The 27463-nt window shown below is 40.3% G+C and overlaps 1 protein-coding gene across 5 annotated transcripts; it reads left to right on the top strand.

Moving 5' to 3' along the window:
• The first annotated feature begins 1354 nt into the window (after positions 1-1354).
• Positions 1355-25547, top strand: ago3b (argonaute RISC catalytic component 3b). 5 transcript variants are annotated; one of them, XM_034124604.1, is made up of 21 exons: positions 1355-1510; positions 1682-1971; positions 6366-6549; positions 6692-6812; positions 7453-7661; positions 8574-8710; positions 10169-10303; positions 10576-10663; positions 10749-10896; positions 14457-14576; positions 14663-14785; positions 15430-15596; positions 16166-16350; positions 16533-16692; positions 16910-17000; positions 17686-17880; positions 18000-18134; positions 18667-18768; positions 20029-20228; positions 20369-20401; positions 21207-25547. In XM_034124604.1, exons 2-21 carry the CDS (start codon positions 1953-1955, stop codon positions 21313-21315), a joined length of 2661 nt encoding a protein of 886 aa, XP_033980495.1. In that variant the 5' UTR covers positions 1355-1510; positions 1682-1952; the 3' UTR covers positions 21316-25547. The 5 variants fall into 5 exon arrangements, with proteins under 5 accessions (XP_033980495.1, XP_033980497.1, XP_033980494.1 ...); XM_034124606.1 differs by having other exon boundaries at positions 14663-14806; positions 15463-15596; XM_034124603.1 differs by having other exon boundaries at positions 14663-14806.
• The last annotated feature ends 1916 nt before the right edge of the window (positions 25548-27463 follow it).

The raw sequence follows: 27463 nt of genomic DNA, 5'->3' as shown, positions 1-27463 counted from the left end.
TCTATGGAGCTGTTGTAAAAAGTTTAGTGTGTTCTGGAGACATCTACAGTATGGAGTGTGTATGTCCATAATCATTATCAGTAGGCTTTCACTGAGCTATTAATTAATAATTTCATAATTTGTAATAAGATAAATCTTATATAACATATATCGATAGGACAGGATACAACAACAAATACACGCAGTTATTTAACATCATTCATGACGTAAATAGATGAGAAAAAGTTTCCCGGAAGTGACGTTTTTTTCTATAGTTGGTATTTCCTAACGGATTTCCCTCGGAGGTAGAGGAGGCAGCAACAGCATGGTCAAGTTAGACACAATTAAACAGGCAAATACCGAAAATACCACAACCTTCCATGATAAATTGATAGTATTGATCTGCATTTACTTTTGAAGCAATACAAAATACTTAGCGAAAGTAGCAATACAAATAGCCTACACCAGCGCCATATAGATAGAAGCGCTGGCCTACACTAGTAAAATCCCTGCATGGACAAATGTATTCAGGTCTTCAAAATAAAGGCCTTTTCAGAAGTACTATCTGTAAGTCAGGACCATTTGTGCACCTTTCAAAGATGTGTATATCAATATGTACTTGTGTATATTATTTTAGTGTACTAACAAATTGAAATGCAAATGATTAGTTTGATTTATCCAGTGGTACAGAATTGGACGAAATCAAATATGTATATATTAATTTAATTTTTAAGGACTCTAAAATAATTAAATAAGAAGGAATGATTACTGTTAAGGAGGGTTGACATTCAAATAAACATAGCCTCATTTCAATGATACATGCATTTAGTTTGTTTTAAATATTTTTACAAGTTTACTATATATGTTTTTTATGTAAAATCTTAATAAGAAAAATGTGATGGAGTAAAAACCAAATATAAACATTCAAAGTTGAGGCGAGTAGAAGCATGAAGTAGGCCAGTTTATAATGGAAGTACCTCAAATGAGTGGATTTGAAAGATATTTTACTTATTTACAAGGCTTTGACAAGGCCCTATATTACTTATTCTTTGTCAGCAGCTCAACTTTTCTTTTTAATTATGCACCACAACTATGGGATTACTTACCAAAGGGATGCCAACTCTCCTTTTGATGTATTATTATCTTCAACATGTTTTAATGCTCTTATGCCTGCCTATCTTTATTTCTGTTATACACATTTTATTTTTCTTAGCATACTCTTCTCTTCTTGTTTTTATTAATGTGTTGGTTTATTTTCTTGATATCAAAGCAAAGATGCTATATAAAATTCAATAGGACAGACTTGTGCTTTTATTTTTGAAAGGGTATTCCGGATGTCTTGATTTCATATTCTCGCTAGCTTTACATTAGTGAGCAAGAGGGCGGTGTAAGTGCAGATTTCAGACCGGGTACTCGCCAATACCGAGGAGGACGCCGGGGCAGTGAACCCCTTATATCTGTTTGATAAAGAAGAACAACTCCAGGATATTCAAGTTTACCAACCGGGACGACGGATTCAGCCGGTGACAGGGTAAATATTCATACCGGTGCTGTGTGTCGAGTTGCCAGTCAGTTGCTAGTTGTCGTCGGCTAAAGCTAACTGTCGCTGTTAGCTTAACCACCGTCAGTTAAATTTAACCAACTCCGAGTAAAACTGTCACAAACAATTCCAACTCTAAACATGACGTCGTTTTTCTTTCAGATACAACATAAAGAACTTCCAAAGACGGATTAGGGTACATTTTGTACTACTTTGAGCTGTCAGTTTCGGTAAGGCAGTTCGGTGGGGAAGAATACTTCCAGCCGAGGGGACCCCTCAAGCGGCCCGCTTACACTCAGCAGAGACCGAAGCCTGGGGAACAGGGAGCCGCGGAGCCGGAGTGCGGCGTGTCGGCCAGCGGGTAGCCGAGTCCTAACCTGTGCGGGGAGAAGTAATCACTGGGCGCCGGGTCATCCGGACAGAGACCTCATGAATGGAAATCGGAACAACAGGTGGGATCCCCCGACTAACCGCCATGCTTAATTTGGTGTTCAGGTGCTGCACTTGAGTTATTTGCAGACAGTGTGCAGGCTAGACACACGTTAGACCCCCATGATTGAACATTTGGGATCGGCAAGTTGATATAAGCATAGGTTGTAGATGTACTCAGATCTTGTAAATCAGTAAAATGAGAAGTACCATAGTGTAGGAATACTCTTTAACAAGTAAAAGTCCTGCATTCAAAATGTTACTCGATTAAGAGCACAAAATAATTAGCATACAAAAAATACTTAAAGTAACAGAAAGTAATAGTACTCATTATGCAGATTGGCCCACTTCAGAAACATATATAGTAATGGATTATAATGATGCATGTGTTTATCACAGCTGGTAAAGATGGAACCTGTTTAATGACTTTCTATACTGCAGATGTAACTTAAGTCCTTTTTCAGTGATGACTATATTTCATATCATTATTCCAAAAACTGCAAAGTAACTGAAGGTATTAAGTAAATGTAGGTGAGTAAAAGTACACTTTTAAACTCAGTATTGTAGTTGGGTAGAAGTACAGAGTAGCAAAATAAATTAAATACCCAAAGTATACAATTTCCTCCAAAGTGTACTTAAGTACAGTACTTGAGTAAATGCACTTATTTACTTTACACCATTAGTTGTTAACACTGTGGCAGTGGTGGAAAGTAACTAAAACCATGTACTTAAGTACAATTGTGATGCACTAGTACTAGATTATTTCAATTTTATGCTATTTTATTCTAATTTAGAGAAAACTATTACTTATTTGATGACTTTAGTTACTAGATGATTTTCATAAATATATTATTGATAAAACATTTAAATTAACCATTAAATTATGTTGTAGTATTATACATTAAGCTGAGGTTTACAAAGTAATTAATTAGAAATAGCTCCACCTTTAGCACTTGCAAAATTAAAATTATAAACGCATAAAGAATCACTAACTATAATCCAGTTATCCAATCTATATTATTCTACATGATAAGTACTTTCACTTCTGGTACTTAAAGAAGAACAATACTTTGATACATTTACTTAAATAATATTTTAATTCTATGCCTTTTGCTTGTATCAGACTATTTTTGCACTGTATTATTACTACTTTTCTCAAGTACACTAAATGCAATGTAATGTAAAAGTACACTATCTGAATACTTCCTTCACTGTGCACTGCACTGCATCATGGGCACTGGAGGACAAGCAGCTCAGCTTGAAAACCCCATTCAAATTCCCATCTCCAGCTCTAACAGTCATAATATACTGGCTTTATTGTTACTCAACGGAGTTTTACCGGTCATATTTGCGCCTTGGTGTGCATGTGTGTTTGTAGGTATTCCCCCAAACCAGTCCCGCAGGCTTTTCTGTATCGTCTCTACGTCATTCTCTGCCTAGCTGTCAGAGGCAGGTGGTGATCCCGTCAGGTGTGCGTGAAGCCTGAGAGGGGCTGACTCACTTTCAGTTGTGTGTTTGTGGGTGTGTGTTCATCTTTTTTTGAAGGGCAGGCTTTCAAACCAGCTGCTGCTATAGTTACCCTAGCTATTGAATAATGTTCAGTTAACGGCTCCCTTTCATAATTACAAATCAATTGAGCGTGGATGGACGGACGTTAGTCAATTTACATTGGTTGCCAAGGGGCACACATTGTGAGTCACAGCTTTTGTATTATTGATGTTGTTGAGGCCAGTATTGGATTGGGAGGGGAAAAAAGAGGCAAACTGGTAGACTGAAACTGACCCATTCAATCTCCACAAACTCCATCCGTTTTTCACCTAATGAGCAGTAAAGAACAAAGCTATCCGAGAGAAACATACATTTAGCAAACAGTGTCAGCCTGTCCAAACCCAGAGACATGTTACATTTATAGTGGAGACCGAGTAAACCTAGACAAGCTGTAAATCCTCATGACTAGGAGCTGGAAGATAATAATGTTAATCATAATTAGCTTTATTAAAGGGGCCCTATTGGGCTCAATTTCGGACTTTTTATTTGCATTAAGTGCCTCTACTGTGTCTGCTCTGATTGGTCAACCTTAGAGATGTCCTGCCTATCACCTACAATGTGTTGGAGCACTGGGCAATAGAAGCTTCAGTGTTACATAGTAAGGTCACTATATGAGGTAGTAAAGGAGTCCAATGGAGGTGTTTCAGGCAGGGGGTGGGGGAGACATGTAATGCAGACCATTTACATGCACAAAAACCTATATAACACACTACAGGAAATGCATAATAGGGCCCTATAACATATTGCAAGTGTTTGTCTGCATATTTCAGGCGTTTTAATACTTTAAACCTGCTGGTAAAATTATATTAATAATAGTAAAAGTTTCACACATTTCTGGTCTCCAGATGTTAAGTCTGTACAATATTGTGTCAATAAAGTTCTCTCTCTTGAAGTGTGTGGGTTGAAAGAGAGCTCTGTGTGGGCTGCTATTGTCTGAAGTAGCATTGCGGTGCATTTGTTTGATGACGGAGCCTGATAAGTGGTCATTCATCTCTCCCTTGTTGCTCAATATTGAACTTTTGGGTTTTTGGGTCATTACCGGGCTGCTGTCTTAGTTGAGGATGTTTTCTACATTTCCTCGAAAGAAAATCTAAGTTGGAATTTTGTGTGTTATTGATGATTGAAACACCTGTCTTTAGTTTTTCATAAAACTTAAGACATTGAAACAAAATCGTTCGACAGGCAATTTTAAAAAAGCAAGGAGAGGATTCGCTATGAGCCTTTATTTTGTCAGTCATTACACACAAACCAGTTCAGAACTAACGGGATCTTCTTAAGGGCAGATATAGTACAAATGGATTGATAACAAGTATTAAATAGACAATATTGAAAAATACCTGATAATAAAAGAACCAAAAAATACTGAAAGCATTGGAATGACATGAAAATAAGAAATGGATAGTTAAAAAAAGTTACATTTCATTAAGTTTTCTGGCTGCCCCAAATCATTCACTATTCGCATTCGCTATAAAAAGTTTGCCATGTTGGAGTGCTGTCAGAATGTATAGTGAGAATTATGATACATTATAATACCCTTTATAGTCTACTCAGTGTCCCAGAATCATGAACATTAGTGTACAACTGATGGTGACTAAGCAAACATTATATACATCATGAAGGAAACGTGATGTAAAACAATACGTCTATAATGTAAGCAGAGCAGCCTACAACACAAACAACCACATTATTTTATTAATTTGAGAGAAATGATGCTTTATCACAGAAATACATGTCTGTATATCTATATGGATAGACTACCAGCTGTAGATCTTGAAGGTTTACATTATGCATCAACAATTACGTAATTAGTAGTACAAAAAAAATCCCCAAAGTTGTGTCATAAAGGTATTTTTTTGATGTTGCTCATGAGCTTACTTTATAGTCATCCATATAGAATTCCTTTGAAGTGAATAGAGAGTGGTGAGTGATTCTAGACACAGCCTTGGTCACTGGAGCTCCAAGAAGATCAGACAAATCTCTTGTGCTCCCGTTTGCCTCCTCCATGTCTTTAGTTGCCATGGAGAAACTGTAGCAACACGGGCGACATCGCCATGGGAACGGCACAGGGGAGGAAGCGACCTGGGGATGCATCAGCAGAAAGAGAAGTCTCTCTGAGAGATGCTTGGTCATGGCCGGGTTAGGGTCAGCCCCGGGGCCTGACTGCTGCTCTGTACCACTCATTTCACGGCTTCATTCATCATGATTTATTTTTCAGTCACACTTTTGTACTTTCATTACAAGTTAAACACACCTCCTGCTATACTCCGAAACAGAGACTCTGTCATGTAGATTTGTGTGTGGATCCTCTGAGTCACATTTTATGGAAATAGTGTGGTTGTGTGATTTTCTCTACACCGACTGTACTTTCCACTTTGGCATTTCTGAAAATGTTTGTCGAATTGTCGTAGTGTGTGTGTGTGTCTGTCTCACACACACACACACAGCCCACTCCTCCTCCAGTCTGGCAAAGGCCATTTCACTCAGAAGAATTCAGTGATCGCTGAGCTCTATTTATTTGAAATGCCACCTAACTCCGTAACCTTTTTACATGTACTTTATCAGATTGACGGGGGAAACGGCGCAGGTCTGTTTGTCTCAGTTTTGTCAGTTTGACATGAGGCAATCTTTGACGTCCCTGCCCACCTTTAGTCCCAGCACCCAGCGTCTGCTCTTTCCTCCATATTTACCACTTCCTTCCTCTCTGAGCTCGTCTGAAAGGGGAGATCTCGTTCATGATTACTGATCTGGGTATAGCAATCGTAAAAAAATGGTGATCACTTTTGAAATATCGAGGTAGATAGTCTAATATACAAGACAGCCAGAGTGCGATATACATTTTTAACCCTTATTTTGGCATGTGTTGTTGTAGGAGACGTTGGAGCACCCGCTGAAGCCCAAGCACTTTTTGCGTTGCCACGGCGACCTTGCTATGGCACTCTCGGCAAGCCCATCAAGCTTCTGGCTAACTGCTTCCAGGTGGATATCCCCAAGATCGACGTCTATCTGTATGAGGTGGACATCAAGCCAGATAAGTGTCCTCGCCGGGTCAACAGGTAAACAGGAAGAGCTTCAGACTGCACACTAGGACAAACAATAGCACTTTATTTATCCCTGAAATGCCTTTTGAGCTGTGTAAGATTAGATTCATACTTGATGTTGATTGGAGATGTGTGTCTTCCCCGGGGTCTTTGTCAGGGAGGTGGTGGACTCCATGGTTCAGCATTTCAAGGTGACCATCTTTGGCGACTGTCTGCCAGTTTACGATGGGAAGAGAAGCCTCTACACTGCTAGCCCACTTCCTGTCGCCACTGGTGGGGTAAGACTCTTCACTTCCGTTGATGGGGCCAACAAAGAACTTCACAGTTTAGTTGGGGTTGTAACATATTATAGCTGTAGTATAGCTTCTTTCACAATGTTTACAATAAACTTGTATTGTATTATACAATTTGAATGATTGCATTCCAGTGGTGGCTGCGTAGGATTGTTTTTGACTTCTATGATCCAAACATTTACAATAAATCCAGAAAGTAGATGTAATTCTTCCCAAAATACAAAACATTTTTATATCTACCAAAATGATCTGCTTCAATCCATATGTGTTAGTGTCCAGCCCTACAAAAGTAGGGCTGAAAAGTTATAGTTATATTCATGATGCAAAGTTTATCCCCAAAAAATAAACAACTAATTTGATCTGAATGAATACTTTATCAAAATGGTTTGTTTGAGGATGTTTCATTTATGTATAGAGTGATGACGGCATATTAAATTACAACATGCATTTGAAGCTTCAAACTAAAATGAAAACAAACAAAACATTTATGGTTAAATGATGTGAATAGCTTCTCAAGTCAACTTTTCAATTAGTGCCTTAAACCCAAATCTACCAAAGTAATATTTAACTGGGGGCTTTTTATCATTGATCATTCAGCCACAATAACAGTTGTTTTCCTCTCCAGGTGGATCTGGATGTCACCCTGCCAGGTGACGGTGGAAAGGACCGCCCGTTTAAAGTCACCATCCGCTTCGTGTCGCTGGTCAGCTGGCACATGCTGCACGAAGTCCTAAACGGACGCGCTGTGGCCGAGCCCGTGGACCTGGAGAAACCCATCAGCACCAACCCCGTTCACGCTGTGGACGTGGTGCTGCGACACCTGCCCTCCATGAAGTGAGTCTCCTCCCTTCTGCAAAGAGTTGTTTTTTTCGAAATAAACACCTTTTTTTTTTATAAGAATATTTAAAGGAAAGGAGAAATTCTGATCCCCAGCATAAATACTTGAAATCGTATTAGGAGCTTAGTTTAGCTAAATATTTAAGATAATTACCAGTTTCTTTGAATCAAGATAATTAAGATGACTATATCCTGTAGATGTACGATGTTACAGATTCAGTTTCAATGGCAGGAAGTTGAAGATAAGAGTTTGAACTCAATGGCACTGAATAAAGCATGAGAGATTTCTCTTCCTCATGAAATATGATCCAAGGATAGTTGCATCCTGGAGCTACTGAATTACTTTATTATTCAGTCTTTTGACCACAACATAGTTACATATTTTGATAGATGCAGATGGTGGATTTTTTTTTTACAATACCACAGCTGGACATATTTTAAGTATATAAAGGGGGTTGTGGCTCAGTGGAATTGTGCGCTGAATTTAGTGTGCTGAACTTTGAATCAGGGGGTAGCAAGTTCGAGTCCCACTGCAGTCAGCATGTCGTTGTGTCCCTGAAGACACTTCACCCCAAATTGCTCCTGTGGGGATTTTCCACAGTACTGAATGTATGTAAGTCGCTTTGGATAAAAGTGTCTAACAAGTGACATGTAATGTAATGTAATGTAATGTAATGGGGTTTGAAGAAACATTCGCACATGGATAAAAAAACATTGTTGATTTAATATACCTCATAATATGCCATTTGGGAAATCTATAACCAAAATAGCTTTTAGTAACATGAAGGATTCCATTACTCAGGCAGCATTAGTGCTTTGCTGCACCCTGTGAACCACTCTGCAACTCAAACTCCTGGTCTATTTTTGTGCTCCACTAACATATGCCTCACCATTTGTGAACCTCATCAGGTACACGCCTGTGGGACGCTCCTTCTTCTCCTCCCCAGAGGGCTACGACCACCCGCTAGGTGGAGGAAGAGAGGTGTGGTTCGGCTTCCATCAGTCAGTACGGCCAGCCATGTGGAAAATGATGCTCAACATTGATGGTGAGAAAGCATATAAAGGAATCGTTTTTTGGACATATGTAAAAGTGAATGCAATTTTTTTTTTTTTTTTTTTGCTGAGTTAGATTGGAAGATAATAACACTTAAGTCTTTGAAGTAAATATAGGCTACAACCAGCATTTGGTTTGGTTAGCTTAGCTTATCGTAAAACTGGTAGACACAACTTTCTGAGCTCTTTCTAAAGTCAACAAAACCCCACCTGCAAGCTACTCTAAATCTCATCAAATGATATATATTTTGTTTATTTCTTATAAAAACCAATGGTTCAGAACAACACTGAAGTTTTGAATGTGCTCGACTGTACTAGTATTGTCATCACCACCATCAACCAGCGGATACCTGAAGAAGTTAATGTGCCAGGCAAAGTCATCATATGGATTGTGTAAATTGTTAGGGTTATCCTGTTAACACGACACCTGTCTTTCCCGGGATAGACATCCCTCATCTGTAGCTCCTCATGTGGTTTCTTCCATTCTTTTCCCCCTCAGTTTTCTTTATACCAACGTTTTTCCCTCTCCAAAGCATGAGTAAAAAGGGACAGAGGGTGCCTTATGCTAATGTGTGTTTTGAGATATTTGGCTGTATAATAAAATTGACTTGACTTAAATGGAAAGCTCTAGAGTTCCTGTGAGGTTGATTATGGCCCAATTCCAAACTGACCCCTACACATTCCCGCTCTCAGCTGAATGAGGCTCCTTCATTCAGGTGGAGGGTGTAAATACAGTGGCATGCTTTGGGACAAACTCCCCTCTCCCCGGCAGAAATAGGAACTTTTCGTACATTTCAAATCACTGTCTCTCTCGGAAAAAAAAGAAGAAATTATAATTATAACAAAATTCCAAAAATGTTTAACAGTGTTTCTCTTTTTTTTTGTAAACCTCTTTTCACATTTAAATCCAATTTTTATGAGCTGTTTGGTTTTTGCAACAGTCCCCATACAAAACTTTACAACACTTGTACCATTTTGTAGACACAAGTTTATATGATCCCAAGTAAAGACAATAGAAATAAAATGCACACACCTATTTGAACAGTGTATTTCATGATGGATACAAACAACATTGCACATGGTTAGGTAGGGCAGCTGGTTTAGTCAGGTTAAGTCGATGCAAACTAAGCTGTTGGGGGGGCTTCATAACTCCCACTCCCCACTGGCTGGTTTGGAATGACACCTAATGTGGCAGACGCTCCACACGAACGCTCAAACGGAGTGATAGTGTGTAGGTGTCAGTTTGGAATTGGGCCTATACTTCCTTTTCACAGAGTAAGGCTAGCTGTTTTCCCTGATTCCAGTATTTATGCTCAGCTAAGCTAACCAGCTTTGGGCTGTACCATTTGGGTAATCTCTGTGTCTCATGACTCTAAATAAATCCTCATCCAGCTGCACCTGAGTTATTGCCTTCATGACTAACAGTTTGATCTCCTCTCTTATCTCCTCAGTGTCGGCAACAGCGTTTTATAAAGCCCAGCCAGTCATCCAGTTCATGTGCGAGGTCCTGGACATTCACAATATTGACGAGCAGCCCCGCCCTCTCACCGACTCCCACAGGGTCAAGTTCACCAAAGAGATCAAAGGTACGTCACCGAGGAAAGGCAGCGCCTGCGTTCACTGAGCTGCAGTACGAGGAGACCATGCACTGCTTTGTGTGATAGCATCAGAAGATACTTTGACTTTTTGATGTTGTCGACTATTCAGTGTTCAGTGCTTTTTTTTATTTGATGCATAAAGGAGGTACAGATAAAAGCTGAATCTCCGTCAAGTAGGCATCTAAGCCCTCTCACTTGTTCCACTCTAATGAATAAAAGCTTCAGTCACCTAAATGTAGCTTATTTTCCTGACTTCACAGGTCTCAAAGTGGAAGTGACACACTGTGGAACCATGCGTAGGAAGTACAGAGTCTGCAATGTAACACGACGCCCCGCCAGCCTCCAGACGTATGTTTGCACATCGCATCGCTGTAGCTGTTAACTCACAATCAAAGCTGTCATTAACTGATTCTTGTCGCCTTCAAATCCTCAGGTTTCCGCTGCAGCTTGAGAGCGGTCAGACAGTTGAACGCACCGTGGCGCAGTACTTCAGAGAGAAGTACAGCCTGCAGCTCAAGTACCCCCACCTGCCCTGTCTGCAGGTGGGCCAGGAGCAGAAGCACACCTACCTGCCCCTGGAGGTAAGGACTGACATTTAAAGGGATGCCACGGCCAAAGCTGGTCAAATCAGTTTTTGGAAGATACATCGTAAACAATTACTTTTCATTGTGGATCGTAACGTTTTAAAGACAAGACAGTTTTAGTGTAAAACAATATTCGAAGTTTACTGTTTCAGACAGTAGAGCAGGGGTCACCAACCTTTTTTAGGGTGAGGCAGGGTGCGTACGGGTGCTGGAAATCCTTGAAAATGCTTGAAATTGTACGAGGTGTTTTCAAGGTTTGAAAAGTGCTTGAATTTTGGGAATGGTGCTTGAATTTGGGATAAAGTGCTTGAAATTGTAAATGCTTTACTTCGCTTTTTAGATTAAAAGAAAATAAAGAAGTCGGAGCGCGCTTAATTGCTTCGCTTTTACATAAAACAGCTCCGCTCCGGCCTTCCCGCGCAATGCGCGTGACCGGCAAGTGTTTTTGTTACGTGTGTGACCTGGGCATTCTGATGAGAGTGATAGATGACAGTATGCCAGGAGGTTGCCGTTTCAACGAGCGTTGGCTAGCAGAAGACAAATACAAGCCATGGCTAAGACGAGGGTCAAGCGAAGCCCAAGAGTAGCCTCCTGCAAAGTGTGCAACAATAACGATGCGAGAGTCTGCGCTGACGCCACACACCACACGAAAGGTACGCTGTAGAGCATTTTAGATTAGGCTATCGTTGCATGTTAAATACATGACACTTTTCTCTGCGCGGCAAAACAAGCTCGCCAAAATGGCTTCACTAGTCTGGCAGTATTTTAAGTGTCCGAAAATGACAATAAAATAGCGGTATGCAACGTGTGTGTGAAGCAGAACTCCTGCAGCTCCACCCGCTGTGACGGACCGGTGAGCGGAGCAGAACACACAAGAGTTAGACCTAACACACTTAGCTATTTTATCTACCTCTGGAACTAGCTAAACTAGTTATAAATATATTTATTCTTCACTGTCGGGTCGCTCATTACTGGATCAGTGAGCTGCAGGAGATACTGACGGGCTGTCAGGAGAGAGAGAGAGGGGGAGAGAGGAAAAGAGAGCGATATCGGTATCGGCCGATACTGATTCCGGCGATCGGAGCATCCCTAATAATTGTATATGATATGTTTTATAATGATTGATCATGAAAGTGTTCTCAAAGCTGGTAAAGGTGCAGCTAGTTTGAATGACTTTGTATACTACAGAGTAGCTTGTGAATTTACTCCAGGTGGAACTAAAGTCTGATTTAACACTTGATTATATTTCACATCATTCATCCACATCTGTAAAGTAACTAAAGGTATTAAATACATGTCGTAGAGTCAAAGTACACCATTTACCTCTGACTTGTGTTTACTGCCAACCTAAAAGTACCTCAAAAATAGTAATCAATAATATATTGAAAAGTTATTTGGCTGATTGTTTTATATTGGCTCAGCCAGGTTATATGGGATGCCCAGTCTACGTACAGATGGGTCTCATTTTGAAATATTAAACTTAGTTTTCTTTTCTAACATTTTTAATTGTTCATCCTCATGTAGAATGCTATTATGAAACACACATTTGGTTGTTTATAGCATAAAGAACATCTGATTTAATGTGAGGTAGGGAAATAATCATTTGAGTATAAGTATGTGTATATAAATATGTAATTTACAACAGCTGTAAGATGCTTGAAAAGCTTGAAAAGCTTGAAAATGCACCTTGAAAATGCTTGAAAAGTGCTTGAATTTGACTTTGGAAAAGGTGTAAGAACCCTGGTGAGGGCTACTTTAAAAAAATAAAACAAGTCTGGGGCTACTTTTACTTCCCTTTTTTTTGTTTTTTGCAGTATATATATTTAGCACATTTTAACATTATGATATGCTGACCTTTAACCTTTGTGTGCTGTTTGGGTCTGTGGGACCCGTTTTCAGTGTTTACTAAAATAAAATGTATTCAATTTAATTATTTTAACCTGCTTTATTTGGGGGTGGACGGGCCTCACCTCCTCTAGGGGGGTCCTCACCTCCTCTAGGAGGGTCCGGGGGCATGCACCCCCGGGAAGATGTTTTTTTAAATGTTGAAGTGAAATGCATCAATCTGGTGCACTTTGAGCACAAAATGAATTGATGGATACAGCTCTCAACACTCGGATGAAAGGGAGCTGTATACTTTTCAATGATCCAAACATCTTTAGAATATGATCACAACCAATAACAAATCATTTAAACTGGTTTATTCTTATCTTATGTTACCTAGTTAGCATTCTTTCTTTTTATTTATGCATATTTTACTAATCACTCCCCTTTTAAACTGTTTTTTGTTTTTTTTACTGTCCTATAGTACACATTGGAATGATTTCTTACTTTATCTATATTAAATAGATAAAGGTGTGCTCTCCCTAGCTCTCTCGCTCTCTCTCTCTCTCTCCCTCTGTCTCGCTCGCTCACAGGCTGTGTGCTCCTCCGTGGCGATGACGGCTTGCGTTACAAAATTATAATAAACATATTTGTAACAAACGGGATTTCGAAAAGAGCGGGGGACATATCCCCCCTGTCCCAGGTGGAAATTACGCCATGCGTGTGTGTGCGTCAAGTGCAATAAATATATATGCAAGTTGCAACACACACAGTAAAACTCTGCCCCTCATGTGCTGTATAGGCTGGCATGATAGGCTGTGTTCAATGGGGCTGATGTGATGTGTAGATTCTGCCAGAAGGAAAGGTCACACTCCTTATGAAGCGGTGAGCTGCCGCTCCACATTGCTTTTCTTCCCGACTGCAACGCTGGTCCCGCAAATCAAGCAAGAACGTGATTGGTCGATATTCATTGTGGGGGTGGGGGGAGGAGGGGTGTTAGATAGATATAGAGTTGAAGTAAGTAGATAGAGCTCGCTATGATTTAGGTTTCCTTTATGCATAGGGTAGATTCTTTTAATCACATTTCCTTTTTTGTTTTGTGTATTTTATGCATTTTGGATTTGCTTGGCGAGCTATCTTTAGAACATGCCCCGCTTGTAACGTTACTGCTTGTAACGTTTGCCTCGGCATGTGTGAAGCTTAGTCTGGTTCCAGACCGCTAAAAGTAGCCCATATCTCAGATTTGTTCGGATAATTGAATTAAAGAATGTCAGGAATTATTGGTGAGATGCAAGTAACATTTGGGAAATTTGACAACAATAATACAAATTCAAGCTGAACGAATGAACTGGAACAAAATGGTAATTTCGTCAGAATCAGGTTGGATCAAAAGAGGGATTCATTCATTCAACCTTTATTATTTATTTTATTTAAACGTGTGGAATTATTGAGGGCATGTTCTCATTTTCAGTAATGTCAAGAGTACAATAAAGGAAAAATAAATACACAAACAAATAAGTATGAGGTAAAACTGTAACATGAAAGAGAGGTGTAGTTTTCATGCATGGTTTTAAATCGACAACTGTGAAATGTAAAAAAAAATTGCAGCATCAAACTTACGTAATTTTCTCAAAGTTAGTGTTTTAACTCAGGACTTTAAGCAGAAGTCAACTACTTGAAGGACCCATGTGCAATGTGATTAGCCTGAAGTTGAGCTGCCATTTTCCATTTAGGTGTGCAACATTGTACCTGGTCAGCGCTGCATTAAAAAACTGACAGACAACCAGACGTCGACCATGATCAAAGCCACAGCGCGCTCTGCTCCAGACCGACAGGAGGAGATCAGCCGGCTGGTGAGTGTCCTGTGCTCATGAAACAAAACGGCACAAAGCTTGCTTTTTTCTTTCCTGTAAAATAAATATATATCCTCTCCTCTCAGGTGCGGAGTGCAAACTACGAGGCAGACCCGTTCGTGCAGGAGTTTCAGTTCCGCGTGCGAGACGAGATGGCTCAGGTGACGGGCCGCGTCCTGCCGGCCCCCATGCTGCAATATGGCGGCAGGGTGAGCTCTGAACCCTTTATGGTACCTTCCCTTTAAATCACGCTTCATATGCATGTGTGTGTGTTTTAATGTGTGTGTTTGAGACACTTGGGTATCCTCCAGTTGGTCAGGAAATCTGATTTAAAAGGATGACTTAACATTTTATGGCTCAAAATATCAGTCAGTGTGATTCTTGCATAATGAAAGTTTGTTATCAATATGACCTATTTATAAACTGAGACACACATCTGGTTGTCTGTGGAGGCCCTATGACTTAAAAAAAAAGAGATGTATATCTGATTTGCTCACGCTTTATACCACAATTCTCTCCGATTGCATCTCTTTCATCTTTTTCTATAAATGTGTATGAACTTTAACTTTTGATATTTGCTGTTTTCATACTCGGAATGCTGTTTTGAGAGATCATATATAGAAGCTTTTTTCATTCAATTCTCTGTTTTGCATGTCTGCAACAAAATTCTGTTTTCTTGCAATACACGCTAAATGCATGACCCGATCGGAAAACAATTAAGTCTTAATGCCATGATCAGCCTTTTCAAATAATCACTTGAGCTTGATCTCCCACTGGCTGCCTGAGCTCTTTACATCTTTGAATCCAAACACTGTCCTGTCCTCTGTACTGTACGTCTCTGTGTGACTACCAGCCCCAGGAGAACAACCCTGCACTGTCGTTGCAGAACCGCACGGTGGCTACGCCCAGCCACGGCGTGTGGGACATGAGGGGGAAGCAGTTTCACACCGGAGTGGAGATCAAGATGTGGGCCATCGCCTGCTTCGCCACCCAGAGGCAGTGCAGAGAGGAGATCCTCAAGTGAGTTCAGGAAAATGTTTCCCCTAGTTTAGGCAAGGCAACTTATATAGCACATTCCAACACAAAGGCAAATCAAGGTGCTCCACACATTTTTTTAGATAATCATGAAAATAATTGAGATAAACTGCAACAGTCATATAAAATGACATTTAAATACATTTAACAAAAGTCATTAAAAAGCCATGAGAAAATGTTTTAATAATACAAGCTAAAATAGAATAAGACGGGTATAAAATACAATAATAAAAGTTAGTGTTACATAAGTTTAATTAAGTTGGAGTGCTAAAAAATATACACATTAAAGGAAGGATAATGAACATTTATGGATATGAGATGATAAGAAATTTCAAATGCATTTAATCCAAAACAGAGTATGACAGAACAGAGTTGTTATTATGGTATTTTTTATTTGCTGGAGGCAAAACATTTATTTTTCTGAGAATTCAAAATACAGTTTGAACACATATTTACTCCCAACAATAAACATGCGATGATGTTAAAAACATAAGGCTGGTCCTTTTTTATGAAAATGGTCATGTAGGGTAATGTGTTTCTTCCTTTATGTTCAGGAGCTTCACAGACCAGCTGCGTAAAATCTCAAAGGATGCTGGGATGCCAATCCAAGGCCAGCCCTGTTTCTGTAAATACGCCCAGGGAGCAGACAGCGTGGAGCCCATGTTCAGACACCTGAAGAACACCTACGCCGGGCTGCAGCTCATCATCGTCATCCTGCCGGGGAAAACACCCGTCTACGGTACACAAATGAACATTTCTATAAAACAATATTCTGTGTGTATAGAAAAGTGAGATCATGACCTCTTGACCTGACATAATGTAGCCTCCATTCAGTCATATGACGTTTGTGAGGCATGTAAGTGCATGCATTAACAGTGATTGCAGTGTTTTAAAGGAATATCCCCTCTCTCTGACCCACAGCTGAGGTGAAGCGGGTGGGGGACACCCTGCTGGGCATGGCCACTCAGTGTGTGCAGGTGAAGAACGTGGTGAAGACGTCCCCTCAGACCCTCTCTAACCTCTGCCTCAAGATCAACGTCAAGCTGGGAGGAATCAACAACATCCTGGTTCCACACCAACGGTAAAATCAACACAGCAAGAAAAGATTCACTAAGAGCTTGTTGGATCTTACTGCATGGACTTATCAGTCTCCTTTTATTAGCATTTAAAGATAATTGTATCACCTTGTCACATTGACATGTTCTTCTCTTGACTCACTCTGTTTGCTGTGAAAAGACTGTGTTGAGCCATGACAGGTTGATGGTGAGATAATGTTGTGTCTCTTGTTGTCCACGCAGACCCTCTGTGTTCCAGCAGCCTGTCATCTTCCTCGGGGCCGATGTCACTCATCCTCCAGCAGGAGATGGGAAGAAGCCATCTATTGCAGCGGTGAGACTTCACTTCAGAATCAGCCATTTGGACAACTTGTATTTTCCTCTTAACTTAACCTACTGATATCAGACTGTGTCTCTTGCCGGAAAATTCATTTTCTCTTTATTTTGGACTTTAAAGAACATTTTGTTGCAAGCGCAAATTAGCACTATTATCAATGCAGCACAAGGCTACATGTTTGAAAATCCTGGCCTTTTTCCCCCGCCTGCTAATACATTTAAAAATTACAGAACAGAAGAGTGTTTCCTTTTATATTGTTAGGTCCTAATGTAAGAAAAACACGTTAAAACGGCACATTTGTTTTCATTTTGTATGCATCGCACACACCAACATAAAACAAATTTACTGTTAAAAAATCTGATTCTTAAATTAATTCCAAAAATTCACAATCGTTTAATAAATTGGAACTATTTGGTACACAAAGAAAAAAAAATACATTTCAAAATCATTTATCTCTCTTACTAGAAACTAGTCACTTAAAATGATCGACATATTGTTGTGAGTAGTATGATGTAGGAACTATACTACACTTGTCCATAAGTGGATTCACACTATTGTCTGTGCGTTAATACAGTTAGCAGTGTTTTTCAATAGAAAGGGAATATTTGAGGTGGAGGTGAGCTGTCCTTTATGGTAAGGTACTGGCATTTCCACACAATTGACTTCCTGTCTGATCTTCCAGGTGGTGGGCAGCATGGACGCCCACCCAAGCAGGTACTGCGCTACGGTGCGGGTCCAGAGGCCCCGACAGGAAGTCATCCAGGACCTGGCCTCCATGGTGAAAGAGCTCCTGATCCAGTTCTACAAATCCACCCGCTACAAGCCAACCAGGATCATCTTCTACAGGGACGGGGTGTCAGAGGGGCAGTTCAGACATGTAACACACTCTATTCTTTCTTTTGACTTACTTATTATGAAGCCAGCCCATGATCTAACATTCTTGATGAGCTGCAGGTTATATACATACTAGTCAAATGATTGTGGTTTCCTGTGCAGGTGCTGTACTACGAGCTGCTGGCCATCAGGGAGGCTTGCATCAGTCTGGAGAAGGAGTACCAGCCGGGCATCACTTACATTGTGGTACAGAAACGCCATCACACACGTCTCTTCTGTGCAGATCGCAACGAGCGGGTGAGTGACACAGAGGAGGGACAATATTTATGCTACTTATTATTCTTATTATAGCTGCTTACTCCACCCGTTTCCTATTCATACCAATACACTACTGTATGTTTTGCACATGTTGTTTTAGTGCAAAAATGCACTTTTTATTTTGTTATGTTAAACAAAAACAACAAACATTGATTATTTTTTTTATCTTTTATTGGGCATTTTACGTCTTATGTTTATATACATATCTTTATTTGTAATATCTATTTAGTGCACATTCTTACTTTAATTTGTCATATTCATAAACACATTTTTATTATATTAAAATATCGTTTTTTTTACGTTATAAAATTGAGCAACTGTCACAAAAAACAATTTCTCCTGGCATAAATAAAGTGTTCTGATGAATTGTTTTGGAGTAGAGGCTCGTGAACTGAGAGTAAACAAAGAAGACTTGGATAAAGAAAGATTTGAAACTGCTGCTCATGCATATCAATTGGATTTCTTTTGCAGTATGTCCCTCTTTGAAATCAGTTTGTTAAATGACCTGCAGGTTGGACGAAGTGGAAACATTCCTGCCGGCACCACAGTGGACACGGACATCACTCACCCCTACGAGTTCGACTTTTACCTCTGCAGCCACGCTGGAATCCAGGTACGCTTCACACTTACAGGCAAAGTCACTGGAAAGTCTCAGAAAAAAAAACACAATTTTTTTTCTTTGAAAGTGATTTGATATAGTGCAGGAAGAAGATATTATTACACAAAAATGAGATGATTTTTTCTTTGGGGGAGTATAACATTGTGCAGTGATATTGGTCATTCTTTCCTATGTTTGCATTACCTATAGACTGATTTACGGCAGTACACTTATGGCGCGTTTCCACTACAGCCCGCAGCCCGGTTTAAGAGGGCTGTGACGTCAGCGGCCCGTCTTTGGTTGCGTTTCCACTTGGCCTAGTACCGGCCGACGGGTCATAATTCACAGTTTTTCTGGCCTCATAAAATCGTGGGGCCAGGGCCAGAGACAACGAGGCTGAGTCGGGCTGAGTATGCTAAACTAGAGAGAGCATCGCTGGCAAGGGGGCTACAACTACAACAAGATGGACATATTTGACCGTGATTTAATTGTAATACACGTTTCAAAATGATGCCGAAGTAACAACATACTGATACCGGTTAGTAAAAACCATGAATTAATGCTTTGTCAAGTCTGCAGACAGACGGCAGGCGAAAAACCTTTTAAAATGCTTGTTTTCTAAATGGAGATTGGCTAAGCTAACGCAGTATATGCTCCGACCGTCCACACTCACAACGGCCTATACAGACATAAATAAAGCAGCGACTGTATTCACCATGACACAGACAGTCTGTGGTTTGTACTCGTTTAACTTTTGTCTAGTTTCTGAACAGATATGAGGAGCTGTGAGCTCTGAGTGCTAACAGCTAACGGCTGTGTTTTTCTGGGGTCCTCTGAAGATCACGTCACGGCTCCGCCTACACTGCGTTACTATAGATACTGCCCCAGTTCCTAAACTGTAATGGAAATGCGCCATAAAGTGAGCCAGTCCTAACGAGGCCCAGCCATACCGAGCGGGGCCGAGCGAGGCCGTATAGTGGAAACGCGCCATTAGACTGGCTGCTGCAGATTTAAGAACCTTTTAAAGCCATGCTGACATTCTCTTTAATTTGATGAACTGTTCTGCTTCTGAATGTTATGTATGCTTGGACCAATCAGCTGTGAACAAATATCAAAGGTTATTTCACTTTCTACAACCACACCTCACCATTAATGGTTAGATAGACTTGTGCTGAGCAGCCAGGCCTCCAGTTCCACCTAATTTTAGCCTCGTCTCCACGGAGCTGCTTTCTCTCTGGTGTGATTAACTGGGTTTCCCCCCCCCCCCCCCCTCAGGGTACGAGCCGACCGTCCCACTACCACGTTCTGTGGGACGACAACTGCTTCACCGGAGACGAGTTCCAGCTCCTCACCTACCAGCTGTGCCACACCTACGTCCGCTGCACGCGCTCAGTCTCCATCCCCGCCCCGGCCTACTACGCCCACCTGGTGGCCTTCCGCGCCCGCTACCACCTGGTCGACAAAGAGCACGACAGGTAGGGGGAGGGACACTTTTTTTTCTGAAATGAGATTTGATTTGTCATCATTTTAGACAACATTATATGAAAAATCTAAACATTGCACTAGAATTAGTACTAGTAAAGAATCATCTGAAAATGTCAATATGTGTGTTCAGAACGTCCTTCTGTGTAGAGAGTGAAGAGTGCAGGTGAGCTCACACAACCCTATTTCAAATTATTATTATTCTGAAACACCATTATTATGGATAAAAACACATGCGATGCAATGCTTCTAACAAATCAAAAAACATAACAAAACACATTCTATCTGCCAGCTCAGAGTCCTATTGTGAACCCGGAAATGTTGAGGACCCCAAAGTCTTATAATAGAAATGTATAGTAGGGGTCCCCAGTACATAGAAACTGCAGGATGCTAATTTGCATATGTTGGGCAATTTTTACAATTAGCATTTGGAAGTTACATTACATTACGTTAATTAGCATTATAGCCTATTTGTACAGTTCGCGGTTTATTGAGGATGCTAAATCCATTTCTTACATTTTCATGATCAGAAATGGCAGTTGGAACCAGAAACTGGCCATATTTATACTCTCGTTGGGCTCATTTTGATCAACTTATGCTAATTGCGCAAATTGCCCAACATATGCACGTTAGCATCCGGCAGTTTCCACGTGCTGGAGTGGGGACCCATACTGTACATTTCATAAACTTTGGGGTCCTCAACATTTCCGTGTTCATAGCGATGGCAAGTTGGCTAATAATGTTAAAAGACACAAAGAACACTTACAAAATTAAATAAATAAATACAATTAACAAAATAAAGTGAAAAAATTATCATTAAAGTAATTGTATCTAATAATTGTAAATAAATGTATCTTCATTAATATAATAATTATTATGGTGTGTGTGTGTGTGTGTGTGTGTGTGTGTGGCATGATTGTATTTAGAGTTAAACCTTATTTCCTCACGTGTCTCCCTGTGGTCTCCTGCAGTGCGGAGGGCAGCCACGTCTCGGGGCAGAGTAACGGCCGGGACCCCCAGGCGCTGGCCAAGGCCGTTCAGATCCACCACGACACACTGACCACCATGTATTTCGCCTGAAGCCTCCACTTCCCTCCACCTTTCCTCGGCCGCTGGATGGCGGCGGCTGTGACTGCAGTAAGGATGTAATAAGCCAGAGAGGAGTTACAGCCACATTATGCAATCTGAAACCAGCCAATAGTCTCTGTCCCTCTCCCTCCTCCTCTGTTCTACATCACCATGGATTCTGTCTCCTTCTTTTACTCTCCACCTTCCAGTTTTGACCGCAGTTTATTTCCCATGTGTTCAAGAAAGGCGGAGCAGCAGGGAATCCAAAAACTGATGATTTTATGGTGCATGGGTGGAGGCCGAAGCAGTGACTCGTTCCTCACGTTGAGCCTAACGTCGCTGGTTTATTTTGTGACGGTTTTACATGTTTGTTTGCTTGTCTAGATACAAAACTATACGTGTTATTTCTCTGTCGAGCAAATGTGTGATTGCCATTGTTAGAGTACGCTCGTAAACACAAAAGCTTCGCCCTTTTTTCTTCTTTTCGTGTCTCTCCTCAAAGCTGCCTTAGCGGTTACTCTTCTGTCTCCCTTTAAGCCAACGGTTCCTCACAGTCATTCTGACAGTAAGAAACTCTGCACTCAGACACTGAATGAATTTCTTATTTTCAAACAAAGCCACATCGACGGGGCATTGTGTATCTGGATGCCTTACCGCGACTGTTAGAAAACAAGGCCATGGACAGTTTTAAACTCCTCTCCTTCGTAGTTCTGCTCGTGTTGAACCAAACCTTTCCCGTGTGTTTTTTATTCCTCTCGCTATTTATACACATTTTTCTGTTTAAGTTAAATTTACAGCAATAGAGCAGAATGTTCATTACTTCTGACGACCACACATTTTTGACTTTTCCCCATTTTTACAGACCAATTTAGTTGTGGAGAACTCTTTTTGGTGCAATAAGGTGTTAGCGCAGAGAGTGTGTATGTGTTGGCGTGGTAAAACGGTTTGTTTCGAGTGCGTTTTGGCAAGTGACGTTGAGCTTGGACTCAGGAATGTATTTGAAATCCTCATGGAAGTAGGGACGGATGCTGCAGACGTGAGGTCTGTTAGAGAGATTTATCAAAGTGCCTGAATCGGTTAGAGAGTGATCTGTGGACGGATGGAAAGATTAGGATCTTATGTAGGTTAGTGCGCCTCAACGCAAGCCACAAGTTTGTGTGATTCATTTAAATATTTAGTTTTCTGGTGATCAGAAGGTGGTTACCTCCATGTCCACTTAACACGCTTTGTTTCCTTCTGTGGAAATCATTCAAAATCATTCAAAGAATGCTTCAATCGGTTACCAAGTACAACAGTTTTCTCTGATTATGTTGCTCTTAAAGGACACACAGTTCTGATCATTTAAGGAAATGCGCAATAATCCGTTTTTTAATGCAATTCTCTGTGAAATATTCTTAGTGTAGATTATGGCCTTTGAATTGCCGCCACATGTTAAAAATGTATCAAAATATAATGAAGGTCACAAGGTCGACCTTGAAGGTTTTTTCCTCATCACAATAACAAATCTATATTTAAAATCTGAACTCAGTCGGTGGCAGTTTTATTAGGTACACCTGTAATATTATTTGACACAATCTTAACACTATTGTTTTCTCAAGTGGTTTATGGTGCTATAATGTTCAGGTTTGGTTGACGGTGATCTTATGAATTTGTATCGTTTATTACTGTGGTCATAGTGATGGTGGTGATTTACAGCATCATTAACCAATCATAAACACCATCATAAAAACTGGACATTATGAACTTTCTAAAGATGGATGGCAGAGCTGGATTAGATTGAACATGTGTGCCTAAAAGAGTTGCTACCAAGTGTAGTTTTTAGTCATTTCTTGTAGTACTAATTTGTTATTTCATGATCTGAAAAAGAACCAAGTTTCTCATTTTAAGATCAAAAAGGAGAAAATCTAAATAATAATCTGACTTATTGCGTCTCTGGCCTTCAGTCAAAAGGCAGAGACTCTCCTGTTATCTGATGGGACTCACTGCCAGTGGAAAACTAATATTACATATTCAGATTTCACTCTCTTCATCCGTTTGTTTTCAGAAGAAATCCGGGCTGGGTATCTCCAGAGCCAGTTTCAGGAGTATTAACGGTTCTAAATAAGGCTGCAATTAAGGACTATTCTTACCTTAAATTAAGTGTTTTGTCCATAAAACGTTAGAAATGTCTGTCGTCATTTCCCACATACCAAGGAAATATATAGTTTTGACCGACCAACTGTCTAAACTCCAAAGAAACTGTTTAATAACATAAATACGACTAAAACAAGTTGCAAATTCTCACAAAGTTAGACATTTTAGCTTGACAAATTCCTCAAAATCAAAAACAACGGTTGGCGATGGTTGCGGAATAGTAATAATAATTTCAAGACCAGTTACTAAACAATAATAAATCCTTTCTATTTTGGAGAAAACTGTGTCATTATGCAGTGAGGAACACTTTTCCTGATCCATTTTGACATACTTCATCTCATAAAGTCATAATGCCTTGAATCGCTCACTGTTGCCAGATCTTCTTTAATACCCAGGCTGAGGGTGTTTCTGTCATGGCCTTGCAGTTCAGTTTAAACAGAGGAAGCCTTCAGGTTTCATCTCTTGGACCAAACCATTGTGCCTGGTCAGGGGGTGGAGGACTTGAGGAGGGGCCTTACAGCACCTGGCTGATGACCTCTGTACTGCTAACTGTGCTAGCCGCGTGTCACCACAACCAAACTAAAGCTGCTATAGAGAAACACATTTATTTAATATTTCATCAGATACATATATATTCATACGGAGAGATTAAGAGGATTATGGTATTTTACTGCACTTAAAGAGACGCATGTGTTTTATGGTTAAGCATTTTTAATTCTGAGATATCACGACCGTTTGTCCCGCTGTGTGTTTGTTGTCACGTTGCAACTGTTTCTTAATGTCAGACATTACCAGCATTTGATTTTACTTGAAAGAAAATGTAGTCGTGGGCATGTTGAATATTGTTCGCTCGAGCTTCTGCCTGTTTTTAAAAAGTCTATATGGAGCCTTATTAATCTTTTCCCGCTCGGCGTCGGCAGAGCTGGACAGCCTTTTGTCCTTCAAAAATAAAAGTATGACTTGAGATATATTTATATGTAGAGATATTAATGTAATGCACACACCACTTATTTTTTTTAACCAAGTCCTATTTGACGCAGAGGCTGTACGGAGATATGGCGTTTAATAATAGTGGTATTTTTTCCAAATTTGATAATGCAATAGGTTTACTCGTGTGATGTTTGCCGCGTGGAGACTTGTCATGTCAAGAGATGGGTGGAACCATTAACCCTCCTGTCAAAAGATCCCCCCCCTCTCCTTTAATATCATCTCCAAAACTCATTACACTTTTAATAATTTTCTCATTGCATGTGCTGCTTCAAATTTAGTTGAGTTCATATTCAAGAGAGGAGGAGGGTTGATGGTTCATCCTCCGATCGACGTTAACAGACTGTGCCTTTCCTGACGGTGCTGAAAAAAATCAAAGAGATCTTAACTTTCAGACAGGGCGCTGAGGCCCGTTGATAAGTATTGATACATGACGATACTGTAAGGCGTGATTGTGTTTGTTTTGTGTTTGTGGATACCTCGGACATATGCCAAGAACAGAAAATATGCAGAACTGATCAGTGTGGAGCTGACAGGACCAAAAGGCCTGTGGGGGGTGGGCACTCGAGCACAACCCAGAAACATTTGTAGAGAATCAAATCATGTAGTAACGAGTAGCTCAGTTGAGACTTTATGTAGCATTATTTATTTATTTCTAAGATGCCTCCCTTTACTGCCTGTACACCCATAACCCCCCCATGCTCATCTTAAGTGGACGGCAATAATGAAGCAATCGTCTGTGCAATCCATTTCTCTGGCCTCCATTAGTGTATGCATCATTGTCTTTTATCTTCTAATATGAAATTACGTTTACAGATAGCGCTAGTTCTTGGGGTTGAGTTATTTCTCCACGAGTGCCCGTTTCCCCACAACAATAAATCTTGAACCCTCTGCGGTTGGCTGCATATCATACTCATAAACAAAACGATGTTTGGGTTTCACAGTATATTAATGTGCTTTTTTTTTCTTTTTTGCCTGATTACTAAATGGTGTCACTTTTAGAACTAAAACTGTACGTCAAGACCTTTTTTTGTCTTAACACTCATCTGATCCTGGTCCTAAGTTGAGCCTTTTTATTTGGTTGTCATATTTAATTTTTTGGAATAAATACTCTATGTATGAAATGTGTGTTTGCTTTTTAAATATGTTCTTACGCAGAATTTTATCACATGAATACTGTCTACACAATCTTAACATTAGTTTCAGCTTTCGCTTGCTCCAGCTGTCATACATGAATTTAACTGTGTACGGTCTGGTTAAGTCACATGTTTAAAGAGGCCCTATTGTGCTTGTTGGGGGTTTCCCTTTCCTGTAGTGCGTCTATAGGTTTGTGTGCATGTACATGCTCTGCAAAGGTCCCCCCCTTGAACTCCTTTGTTTACTTCTGTAACATAGTGACATCACTCTGGCTTCTATTGGCTAGTGCTCCATCACATTGTACGTGATAGGCTAAGGGGTGGGACATCTCTAAGCGGTTGACCAATCACAACAGAGCCGGTCAGCTAACCAATCAGAGCAGACTGGGCTCTGGTTTCAGACAGAGGGTGAAAAGAGGTGCTGCAGCACAGGCAGTATGAGAAACATAAAGAGCTTTTTGAACATTAAAGCCTGGAGACATGTCCCAGTAGAGATACTTAATATGAACCTGAACATTTGCAGAATAGGGCCCCTAACAAATGTAGGTTAATATTTAGCTTTCTCTTAGTGATTCCACACACCAAAAAGTTACAAAAATCTAAAAATTATGGAATAACATTTTGTTTCCCTGTAAAGAAAATCTGAGTAAAAAGCCTAAGCATAATAGAGCTGATGTGCAATAGTAATGTGACAATTGCCCTAAACATATGTGTTTCATAACAAATGTATGACCACCATTTGTTAAATAATCTCATTACTACTGTATGCTTTGGTAGAACTTAAAGTGGACCTATCATGCTATATTTGAATAATATAGTGTAGGACCATACCTATATAAGGCATATTTATACTTTTTTTTTTTCAAAATACCAAACAGATCATGCATTTTAGCCATGCCTCATTTCGCTCTATTTGACATTTTTTAGCTCTGTTTTTGCAAGGGCTGATTCTGTGAGCAACAGCACCACTTACAGGCCTGGCATATGTACTACAGCGTCTCCAGCGCTTTCGAACGGCAATGGCCGTGGCTGTCTCCTCCTGATTGGTGGAGTTGGCCCAATAGCCGTAGCGCGTGTTCAAATCTGGATCAGTTTTGATCAGATCCGTTGCAGCCCCTTTTTTAGAGATTTGGGTATGGAGGAAAATAGAGAGGGTTGTGTTTTCTGACACTTGGTGAGTTCCCTGGAACACCGGGGACACGTATTCATGTATAAAAGACGTACAAAAGTGCATTTAGCATGATAGGTCCCCTTTAAATTAAAAGCAAATAGGGGCTTAAAACAAATATGATTCTTGTCAGACGGTAAGAAGCCAGTAACATGAAGCTGAATGATGCTCTCAGGGGTTTTAGGTCAATTGAGCCAATAAGCAGCAACATCATCTGAAATGATATCCAACATTCATCAGAATCTTCACCTGCTTTGGGATCATGAGAAAATGTGATTCATAAAACTTAGTTTATAAATGGTAGGCCTACACAATAAACGAATAAATGCTGTACTGGGTTCAGAATACAACAGACACTATAAAGGATGTTATCTGTGTACATGCCAGAGTTCCCGTTAGCCGGTAATTACCGGACAATGACCGGTAAAATATGCTGAAGTCCGGCAAATCTAAATCTCTCCGGTCAAAATGTCCGGTCAAAATAATTTTCCCTTAGCGCAATACCGCATCAGTTGCGCCACTTATGTGACAGACAAGAATAGTATGTGACAGACAAAAGAGTATGTGACAGACAAAAATTGTCAATTCTAATGTCTAACACTTAATGTGGAGAAAGAGATGTCCTGTATGGGTTGATTGTGCGTTGATCTGTTGGTAATGCCTCGGGGTTCCGGTGGGCATGTAAACAAATGCATAATGCTGCGCTATACTTTGTGGCCTCATCCGGTTGCATAGC

Source organism: Trematomus bernacchii, unplaced genomic scaffold (assembly GCF_902827165.1).
Source record: "Trematomus bernacchii unplaced genomic scaffold, fTreBer1.1, whole genome shotgun sequence".
NCBI classification, from domain to species: Eukaryota; Metazoa; Chordata; class Actinopteri; order Perciformes; family Nototheniidae; genus Trematomus; species Trematomus bernacchii.
The sequence above is the reverse complement of the archived record's forward strand: the minus strand, read 5'-3'. Positions and strand labels throughout refer to the sequence as shown.